The 11,494-nt window shown below is 44.7% G+C and overlaps 1 protein-coding gene across 2 annotated transcripts in view; it reads right to left on the reverse strand.

Annotated features, from left to right (window-relative positions):
• Positions 1-11,494, reverse strand: part of LOC122542350 (NACHT, LRR and PYD domains-containing protein 3-like) — an 83,085-nt gene that overhangs the window by 68,270 nt on the left and 3,321 nt on the right. Inside the window, exons 2-5 of one of the 2 annotated variants that reach the window (XM_043680040.1) lie at positions 10,181-10,266; positions 4,719-4,885; positions 3,255-3,426; positions 3,089-3,154 (exon numbers count right to left, since the gene is read on the reverse strand). In XM_043680040.1, the coding sequence (XP_043535975.1) occupies positions 3,089-3,154; positions 3,255-3,426; positions 4,719-4,885; positions 10,181-10,190 (415 nt within the window). In that variant the 5' untranslated portion in view covers positions 10,191-10,266. The remainder of the gene's footprint in view (positions 1-3,088; positions 3,155-3,254; positions 3,427-4,718; positions 4,886-10,180; positions 10,267-11,494) is intronic. The other variant, XM_043680041.1, reaches the window with a different exon arrangement.

Consider the following 11,494-nt stretch of genomic DNA (forward strand, 5'->3'; position numbering starts at 1 on the left):
CTATCACCAAAGTGCTCACCTACTTCCAAGTCTAACACCTGGCCGGGCTCATTACCCAGTACCAAATCTAATGTGGCTTCGCCCCTTGTTGGCCTGTCTACATACTGTGTCAGGAAGCCCTCCTACACACATTGGACAAAAACTGACCCATCTATAGTACTCGTACTATAGTGTTACCAGTCAATATTTGGAAAGGTGAAGTCCCCCATGACAACTACCCTGTCTCTCTCACTCCTATTGAGAATCATCTTTGCTATCCTTTCCTCTACATCTCTGGAACTATTCGGAGGCCTATAGAAAACTCCCAACAGGGTGATCTCTCCTTTTCTGTTTCTAACCTCAGCCCATACTACCTTAGTTGACAGGTCCCCAAACATCCTTTATGCAACTGTAATACTGTCCTTGACCAACATTGTCACACCTCCCCCTCTTTTGCCATCTTCTCTGTTTTTACTGAAACATCTAAATCCTGGAACTTGCAACAACCATTCCTGTCCCTGCTCTATCCATGTCTCTGAAAGTCCCAGGTACCAACCCAGCTGCAAGTTCACCCATCTTATTCCGGATGTTCCTGGCGTTGAAGTAGACACACTTCAGACCAACGTCTTGCTTGCCGGTGCCATCTTGCGTCCCTGAAACTTGATTTCGGACCTCCCTACTCTCAACCTTTTCGATACCCGAACTACAATTTTGGTTCCCATCCCCCTGCTGGATTAGTTTAAACCCATCCCAACAGCCTTAGCGAATTACCCCCCCACCCCAGGATATTGGTATCCCTCTGGTTCAGATGAACCAGAAGGATACCAATCCTGCTTGTAGAGGTCCCACCTACCCCAGAAAGAGCCCCAATTATCCAAGAATCCAAAACCCTCCCTCCTGCACCATCCCTGTAGTCACGTGTTCAACTCCTCTCTCTCCCTATTCCTCGCCTCATTAGCACGTGGCACGGGCAACAAACCAGAGACGACAACTCTGTTCGTCCTAGCTCTAAGCTTCCATCCTAGCTCCCTGAATTTCTGACTTAAATCCCCATCTCTCTTCCTACCTATGCCTTTGGTGTCTATGTGGACCACAACCTGGGGCTGCTCCCCCTCCCCCTTGAGGATCCCAAAAACACGATCAGAGACATCACGAACCCTGGCACCTGGGAGGCAACAGACTAACCATGAGTCTCTCTTGTCCCCACAGAACCTCCTATCTGTCCCCCTAACTATGGAGTCCCCAATGACTACTGCTCTGCTCCTCTTCCCCCTTCCTTCTGAACAGCAGGGACAGACTCTGTGCCAGAGCCCTGTGCCCCATTGCTTTCCCCTGGTAAGTCCCCCCCCCCAACAGTATCCAAAACAGTATACTTATTGTTGAGGTGGATGGCCACAGGGGATCCCTGCACTGCCTGCCGGTTCCCTTTCTACCCCTCTGCCTTTTTCTTGTATCTGAGGAGTGACTACCTCCCTGTAACTCCTCTTTATTGTTGAGGGGGATGGCCACAGGGGATCCCTGCACTGCCTGCCGGTTCCCTTTCTACCCATCTGCCTTTTTCTTGTACCTGAGGAGTGACTACCTCCCTGTAACTCCTCTCAATAACCCCCTCTGCCTCCCGAATGATCCGAAGTTCATCCAGCTCCAGTTCCAGTTCCCTAACGCGGTTTGAGGAGCTGGAGTTGGGTGCACTTCCCACAGATGTAGTCAGTAGGGACACTAGTGGTGACCCTTACCTCCCACATTCTGCAGGAGGAACATTCAACTGCCCTAACCTCCATTTCCACTATTCTAAATTCCCATTGAGACTGTTGAAAAATAAGGAATAAAAAATAAACTCGTTACCTTACCAATCTGGTGCACAGAATCTTTGTTTTTGGTTAGAGGATGATGGGTGGGAGACACTACCCGATTGGTGTTTCGGGTAACGCACCCACACAAATATATGACTTCCCAGAAGTCCTTCGCTCCTCCCTGGCACCTCTCGGCAAATAGAGGCTCGACTCCCGAGTCAAGTCCCTTTTAATGCGGGAAAACTCACCCTTCCTGGCAGCCCCTGCTTCACCACTCCCTCTCTCCTCGCCACTCCGAACGGAGTGGAGACATTCATTTGAAAATGAAGGTGGTCACCAATCATCCCAGAAAGTGACACAGATGAAAACAGCATTACCACAGATAGATCTAGAATGTGAACCTCACTACAAAAGGAACTAGTCAGATGAATAAGCAACCAGAAGATTTACGAACAATTCAGTTGAACTGCCAACTTGCATGGTATAGACGTAATGTCAATTCAGGGAGGCAATGACCTAGTGGTATTATTGCTAGACTTTTAAACGGAAAACTCAGCTAATGTTTTGAGGAGGTGGGTTCAAATCCCACCTAGGCAAATGGTGGAATTTGAATTCAATAAAGAACCTGAAATTAAGAGACTAATGACGACCATGAATCCATTGTTGATTGCAAAAAAAACCTCACTTGGGTCACTAATATCCTTAAGGGAAAGAAATCAGCCATCCTTACCTTATCTGGTCTGCATGTGACTGCAGACCAACAGCAATGTGGTTGACTCTTAACTACCCTCTGGGCAAACAGGGATGAGCAATAAATGGCCTGGCTACAGAGAGCTACATCGCATGAAGGAATAAAAACAAAGTGTTTCAATTCACTTATTTTCACTTCTCTGTCCCTCTATCGGAAAGGCATATCTAAATATGTCAAACTAAAAATGCTGTTATTTTCAAATGCCAAGTGCATAGGGATAGACGTTAAAGTATATTGGGATCCTGTCAGGTGTGTACAGGGTTGCACATGGTATTGGGATTCTCTGTCTAAAAGTCGTACACAACAGTTACCAGCAGTTTCATTTGATGAAATAATTCAATTCTCACACATCTACAGCATACAGGAGAAATGGGATCAATCCTAAGTTGAATCTATGTAAAACAGTTGATATTTGAAGGATGCTCCAATTACTTAGATTTGTGTTTCCCAGCTTCTGAATTTTAGATTATTAGACTATCAAACTCCATATAAATGGCTAAGATCAGACAATCTGTTTTTCAGAATTGAAAATAAATCGGTTTAAGATTTCCATGTTGTTAATTACCTTTCAGGTGACTGGGTATTTCAGACAAACTTCGGACATTATCCATATAACGAATTGGATCAGAACCTGTTCAGATTTAGATTTCATTAATTTAGATTAGTGTAATACTTCAGCAAAATATGAAATGCTCCAATCCGAAATTAAATAATGTGAGACTTTACTGTACCATGTTCCTCTATCGTTTTCAGTAATTTATCCAACTTTGGCAAACCATGGCGCATTTTTACAAAGGATTCCCACATCACCCTTTGGGCCTGAGAGCCTTTCTCCATCACCAGGTTTAGGAGAAGTTTGGAACTATCCGCTCGGTTTCTCTTCTTCGCGAGCTCAGTGATTTCCTGTAAAGAATAATCATTAATAGATTGAGCAATAAAGTGAAAGACAGATACTGTGAATGAGAAGGAAAGGATCTCCTCAGTAGTGGGATCCCTCTTATTCTGAGCCTGGAAAGCAGTCACTGCATCATATCCCAATCCCCCATGAATATGGATGAGTATATTGTAAACATCTTCTGGAAAGATGCAATCTGAAATAGGCTGTTGCACCACCAAGCATGATCTGTCCATCAACAGTACTACCTCAGAATAGTTTTTAGGACAGCAAGTAGTTACTGGTCAGGAGCGATTTACAGATCTATTCTGATCAGAAGCGAAACAGTGAAGAACTGAACTGGGCCATTCAGCCCCTTGAGCCTAACCTGTTCATCATTCAAAATTATGGTTCAGGTCAATAACCTTTTTTCTGGAAAACACTTCACTTGTTGGCCTCATATCTTGTGCAAAGGCACACAATTATTGTTCAGCTCCAGACATCACTAAGTTTCTCTGCGTTGTCTCCTAGGACCAACTGCTTTCAACTATGTACAGCAAGCCCTGAATGACAGCCAGGATTGATTTTAAAGTGGCAAGTAATGCTCATGGCAGGGAATTGTCAACTGATCACTTTCTGCAATTACCTACGACGTTAGCATTTTCATTCAATGGCATCACCATCTCCGATTTCTCATGGTATATGATTTTAAAATTGCTACGAAAATGTCTATCCGAATCTGGATACGCTTGTGCTCTGGTCTGTAGAGCTCAATGCCATTCTCCCATGTTATCTGACTCATGATGAAAGTGCAGGTTTTTTGCTGGTCCCATCTCGACATGTGAACATCATATTTCTTTAAATTCATTCACAGGATAAAGGAAGCACTGGCTGCGCCAGCAGTTATTGCCCATTTTTATTTTGCCCAGAGAGCAGCTAAGAGTCAACATTTAAAAATTAAACAAAAAAAGGTTGGTTTAAGCAGAAAAATTAGATATAAGCAAAGAATGGGGGAAGACCCGTCCTGATTTTTGCTGTAAAATGTTGAAGATTTTGTTAAAATTGAAAGCTAAACTTTTCCCGATGACACATATAACAGGCTTAGGAGACACAAGTGACTTATCTGTAGTTCTGAAACTCAGAACTGCAGGTGTTTTTCTTATTTCATGTCTGGGTTTGTTGTAGATGAACGGATGACTGGTGATCCGTTATTAAACTCCAATATTAATACAGCATGAGGCTGTGAGCATTTCCTTTTCTATTATTCTGTAACTGTTATGACTTAGATATTTGGAACCCATTCTGTGCTTCTCCCACTTACCGAATGTTCCTTTCCACTGAAAATCCTCTTATATGTTAACAATGAGCTGACACCATCTACCCCTTCTTCAATCGCCTGTTCAAGTCTGTCCTGGTAAAACTTTGTCAACCAGAATAAATGGTAAGTCTTACATTCTGTCAAGAACTCAATGATTGTGGAGTCTGGATCTGTGAGGACAAATTAATAAAACAAATTATTACCTTTCTAATCAGTTGGATATAATTCCTCTTATACTGAGTAATTAAATATATGTATGAACCACAATATCAAGCACAGTCTTCAAACCTGTACAATCTGCCTGTCCAGTGTTCTTCAAAATTGACCATCTCTGTCAAACATCCTACCTGTGACAGCCTCCTCTGATCACACTGTACATCATTAAGTTTCATTACTTTGACCTTGAAATATGAAATCCAGAGTTCCTTACAAAGTATAATCCTTGTCCAACTTAGTCACTCTTGAACAGCTTTCACAACCTATCAAGAAATGTATTGATCCTTATGTCTTGGCCACACAAATCTTTTTTTTTAAATCTCTACTTTCCATTCATTCAGAAGTTCTGACTTTACTTTTAAAATGTCTGCCACAGATCGCTAGATTTGCAACTTGGTCACAAGTCCCAACAGCACCAACTCCATCAGCAAGGACAGCATCCTCACACCTGTGCCTCACAACCCACTTCACTTCAACAACAAGACCTACAAACAAACCACGGGACGCCTATGGGATCACCAATGTCAGGATTCTTAGCAGAAGCAGTTATGTAGAGATTAGAACGACCAGCCCTTCCCACGATCCAGCCCAAGCTTTGGGTCCGCTGTGTGGATGACACCTTTGTCATCATGAAACGGAAATAATTAGAAGAAACCCACAAAAACATAAACAACATCCTTACTGGTATAATGTTCACCAAAGAGGAAGACAACAACAACAGACTCCCCTTCCTAGACATTACAATAAAATGCAGAGCCAATGGAGAGCTACAGACCAGCGATTACAGGAAAGCCACACACACTGATCAGACACTGAACTACAGGAGCATCACCCCAACACCCAAAAAAAGGAGCTGCATCATTTCCGGGTACAACAGTGTTACCAGGGGACATAAATTTAAGGTGAAGAGTGGAAGGTATAGGAGGGATGTCAGGGGTAGGTTCTTTAACCAGAGAGTGGTGGGGGCATGGAATGCGCTGCCTGTGGGAGTGGCAGAGTCAGAATCATTGGCGACCTTTAAGCGGCAATTGGATAGGTACATGGATGGGTGCTTAAGCTAGGACAAATGTTCGGCACAACATCGTGGGCCGAAGGGCCTGTTCTGTGCTGTATGTTCTATGTCCTATGACATTATTTAAATGAGCCACAACACACTGCAGCACCCAGGAACTAAGAGAAGTTGAGGAAAAACTCCTGTACAACGCATTCACAAACAACTGGTACCAATAACTGCAGTCTGCCGATTCCTACACAACAGGCCTAAACAAGAAGACACAACACGCCCTGAAACTCTAGCCACCCGGCCATACATTAAAGACGTCTCTGAGATGGCGACCAGACTATTCCGGCCATTAGCATCATGGTAGCCCACAAACCTACCACCACACAAACAGCTCCTGATAAATTTGAAGGACGCTGTACCAACAACCAGCAGAACAAACATCATCAACAAAATACTCTGCAAGGACTACAACAAACACTATATCAGACAGACGGGCAGAAACCCAGATACCAGGATACATGAGCAACTATCACTATATCCATGCACACAGATGAAAAGGGACACCAGTTCGACTGGGACAATCCTGGGACAGGCTAAACAAAGACACACATGGGGATTCCTAGAGGCCTGCCATTCAAACCGGAACTCCATTAACAAACATATTGATTTGGATCCCATTTACCGCACCCTCAGAAAAAGAACCAGAAGTGATTATTACCCACCACAGCAGACCAACACAGATAAATAGCAAGCAGGACAGAACACCAGTGCTTCACTGGAGGCTCACTGATGATGTTGCCTAACATGGTGATGAAACATCTGAAAACAAGCCCACCAGCTCAGTGAGCAAACTTACAACCTAACTTGCACATTTTTGAACTGTGACGGGGAACTGACGCACCTGATGGAAACCCACGCAGACAGGGAGAACATGCAAACTCTACACAGACAATCGCCCAAGGTTGGAATCGAACCCAGGTCCCTAGCACTGTGAGGCAACAGAGTTAACCATTGAGCCACCAGGCTTCCCTGACAGATTTAAACATATATTGTCCTTCCTGTCTCACAGGGTCAAAGTCCCTGTGAGACAGGGACTTTCCAAACAGTGTAATCTCCAATAGCTTTATGAACTGCCTAAGACCTGGATACTTCAGAAGCTCCATCACATCAGGTAACACTCGGCCACTGATTCAAGGTCAGTGTTGGTAGTGGATGGTCCAGTTAATGGTGTGATTGGTAATGTCACTGGGCTGAAGCTAATATGCTGGGACACAGCAGCTGCTGGAAGTTAAGTTCAATTCATTAGTCAGAGCTGGAATTGAAACCTGGACCAGAAACAAACAAACACTGTTTTAAAAAAATTTATCTCATTCACAAATGTCCTTTACAAAAAGCCAAAACTTCCTTAACTGATCTGGCCTGGATATGACTCCACAGACAGTGGTGTGGTCAAATTGGAAATACTGACTGAACTCGCCAAGTCATTCAGTTCAAGGAAATTCGAGATGGGCAATAAATGCCAATGATGCCAACACTCCAATAAAGAATTTTAAAAATCACAGCCGTTCTTTCCCTTCTCTCTGAACTTACTTCAATTACCCAAGAACATGAACACTTCCCACCTACTTAAGACCTTAACCACACTTTGACCTGCCTCACATTCCTCTCCTCAAGCAGACACTGCAAAATAACCCCGAAATCATCAACCCCAAAGCCTTGTCTATTAAGTCTTATGCTTTACTTAAATATTCCTTCTATGAACACAATGTTTTTTCTCTTTAGGAAGGTGCCTTACCCTTCCTGATCTGGTCTACGAGTCCTTCTAATCTACTGACTATAGAATCTCCAACTATTACCTTTTTCCGATTCCTTAATCCACTTGCCTCTCATTGATGGCACACTCAGGGTGGCCACCTTGGTGTCTCACTGTTGTTCAGGAAGACTCTGCTCTGAATCACTACCTTTATCTCCCTTCCAGTCCCAATACCAGTTACAAACCGGACAGTTTCAGCACTCAGGAGCTCCCTTCATCTATGACTGTAACAGCTTTCAATATAGAGTCAGAGTCATACAGTGCAGAAAAGGTACTTGGGTCCATTGAGTCTACACTGACATAACTACCACTAAAAATGCATTAATTCTAATTTCTTGGACTGCCCCCATATCTTTGAATGTTATGATATTTCAAATGCTCATCCAAATATTTTTAAAGGTTGTAAGGTTTCTACTACATTCCAGATGCTCATAACACTCTCAGTGAAAAAGATTTTTCCCAAATTCCCTCTGAATCTTCTGCCTCTTATGCCCTCTTGTGATTAACCCCTCAACCAAGGGAAACAGCTGGTCTCTAATCACCCTGTCTATACCCCCTCAATCTTATCCCCCTCAAATCACGTCCCTGCCTCAGTCTTCTCTGCTCGAAAGAAAACAATCCAAACCGATCGAGTGTCTCCTTATATCTCAATTGCTCCAGTCCAGGCAATATCCTGGTGAACGTCCTCTGTACTCCCTCTAGTGCTAATACATCCTTCTTGCAGTGAGGTGACCGGAACTGCACACAGTGTTCCAGCTGTGGCCTAACTGATACCCTGTACGACCCCAACATTACCTCCTTGCTTTTATACTCTCAGCCACAACTGATGAAAGCAAGTGTCCCATCTGCCCTCTTAAATATCTTATTCACATGCTCTGTCGACTGAAGGAATCTGTGAATAATTACCCCAAGATAATCCTCTTAGACTCCCAGTGACCTGCCATTAAGTAATCCCTAATCTTGTTGTTTCTTCGAAAGTGCATCACCTCAGACTTATCAGGTTAAATGTCAACTGCCACTGCCCATCTGACAAACCCATCTATATCTTCTTGCAACCATCTTCTTTACTATTAATCATTCCTGAAGAAAGGCTTATGCCTGAAACGTCGATTCTCCTGCTCCTCGGATGCTGCCTGGCCTGCTGTGTTTTTCCAGCACCACATTTTTCAACTCTGGTCTCCAGCATCTGCCATCCTCACTTTCTCCTCCTTTACTATTAACCACTCTACCAACCTTTGTTGGCTGCAAACTTGCTTAACATCTTGCCCACATTTTCATCTAAATCATTTATGTATATAATAAACAATAAGGGTCCCAGTACTAATCCTTGATTAGGTACACCGCCAGACATTGGGCTCCAGTCACGCAAACAGCCTTCTCCTACTACCCTTTGTGTCCTACTATAAAGCCAGTTTTTGATCCATCTCACCAAGTTTCCCTCAATTCAATGTCCTTTAACCTTCTCAGTTTCCCATATGGGACCCAGCCAAATGCTTTGCTGAAATCTATATAAACTACATCACTTTATTGGTCAGAGTATTGAGTACAGGTGTTGGGAGGTCACGTTGCGGCTGTACAGTACATTGGTTGGAATATTGTGTGCAATTCTGGTCTTCCTATTGGAAAGATGTTGTGAAACTTGAAAGGGTTCAGAAAAGATGGAGGATCTGAGCTATAGGGAAAGGCAGAACAGCCTGGGGCTGTTTTCCCTGGATCATTGGAGGCTGATGGGTGACCTTAAATAGATTTACAAAATTATGAGGGGCATGGATAGGATAAATAGGCAAAGTCTTTTCCCTGGGGTCAGGGAGTCCAGAACTAGAGGGCACGGGTTTAGGGTGAGAGGGGAAAGATATAAAAGAGACCTAAGGGGCAACTTTTTTACACAGAGAGTGGTACGTGTATGGAATGAGCTGCCAGAGGAAGTGGTGGAGGCTGGTACAATTGCAACACGTAAAAGGCATCTGGATGGGTATATGAATAGGAATGGTTTAGAGGGATATGGTGCTGGCAGGTGGGACAAGATTGGGTTGGGATATCTGATCGGCATGGACGGGTTGGTCCGAAGGGTCTGTACAGCTCTGATTCTATGACCTGAACTTTCTTCATCCACACACAGAGTTCCTGCAATTTCCTACTTTACCTTCCAGAGCTAACTGAGTTGCAATTCATCCAGGCCAGGGGATTTGTCCATTTTTAAGCCAGTTAGAGTTTCCATTAACTCCCTGGCTCTTATATCAAACTGTGCAAGTTTCTCATAGTCCCTTTTCCTGAAGTCCATATCTTTTCCAACGTGAAGAACAAAGGTGATTACTCACTTCCCTCTTTCGACACAGCCCATCTTATACCCTCTTCCAGTCCGAACTGCAGGTTGTTGCACGGGTTCAGGTGCCCAGTTCAAGAAAATAAATGCGTCACAACTTGCCAACATACCTGCATCCATGCTAACACTTTGAGAAATGTGGGATGTTCTTCCCTGTTTAGTCCTTCAGCAATGCAGTGACAAGTATTCTCAGATTCTGTAATAGATCCATAACAATAGCTGAGATAAAGAATACTGCAGTGAGGAGAACATGTTCTTGCTAAACAGATCAACCTTCCCTCCTTTCACCGATCATTGAAATTTATAAACTCTCCACATCAGATTTCTTTTTGTTATTCGTTCATGGGATGGGAGTGAGGGTGAGGGGGGGCATAGTGATTAGCACTGGTGCCCAAAGCACCAGGGACCTGGGTTCAATTCAGCCTTGGGCCACCGTCTGTGTATTATCTGCACATTCTGCTCACGTCTGCGTGGGTTTCCTCCCACAGTCCATGTGCAGATCAGGTGAATTGGCCAGACTAAATTACCCATTGTGTTCAATCCATTAGTCAGGGGTAAATGCAAGACAACAGGGTAGGAGAATGGGTCTGGGAGGGTAACTCTTCAGAGGGTCAGTGGAGACTTGTTGGGCCAAATGGCGTGATTCCACACTGTAGGGAATTCTAATCTAAACATCACTAAATAAACCAGTATTCATTGCCCATCCCCAAGTACCCAGATAGCAGAGAAGGGTCAACAACCTTGCTGTGGGTTTGATATCTTGAGTAGACCAGTCGAGAATAGCCGTTCTTTTGCTTATGCCTCCATCCTCCCGGGGTCACACACTGTCTGACCTCACTGGGACCTCCATCCTCCCGGGGTCACACACTGTCTGACCTCACTGGGACCTCCATCCTCCTGGGTTGGGTCACACACTGTCTGACCTCACTGGGACCTCCATCCTCCCCGGGGTCACACACTGTCTGACCTCTCTGGGACCTCCATCCTCCCGGGGTACACACTTTCTGACCTCACTGGGACCTCCATCCACCCCGGGGTCACACACTGTCTGACCGCTCTCGGACCTCCATCCTCCTGGGTTGGGTCACACACTGTCTGACCTCTCTCGGACCTCCATCCTCCCGGGGTACACACTTTCTGACCTCACTGGGACCTCCATCCACCCTGGGGTCACACACTGTCTGACCGCTCTCGGACCTCCATCCTCCTGGGTTGGGTCACACACAGTCTGACCTCACTGGGACCTCCATCCTCCCTGGGTCACACACTGTCTGACCTCACTGGGACCTCCATCATCCCGGGGTCACACACTGTATGACCTCACTGGGACCTCCATCCTCCCCGGGGTCACACACCGTCTAACCTCACTGGGACCTCCATCCTCCCGGGGTCACACACTGTCTGACCTCACTGGGACCTCCATC

Source organism: Chiloscyllium plagiosum, chromosome 39, assembly GCF_004010195.1.
Source record: "Chiloscyllium plagiosum isolate BGI_BamShark_2017 chromosome 39, ASM401019v2, whole genome shotgun sequence".
NCBI lineage: Eukaryota > Metazoa > Chordata > Chondrichthyes > Orectolobiformes > Hemiscylliidae > Chiloscyllium > Chiloscyllium plagiosum.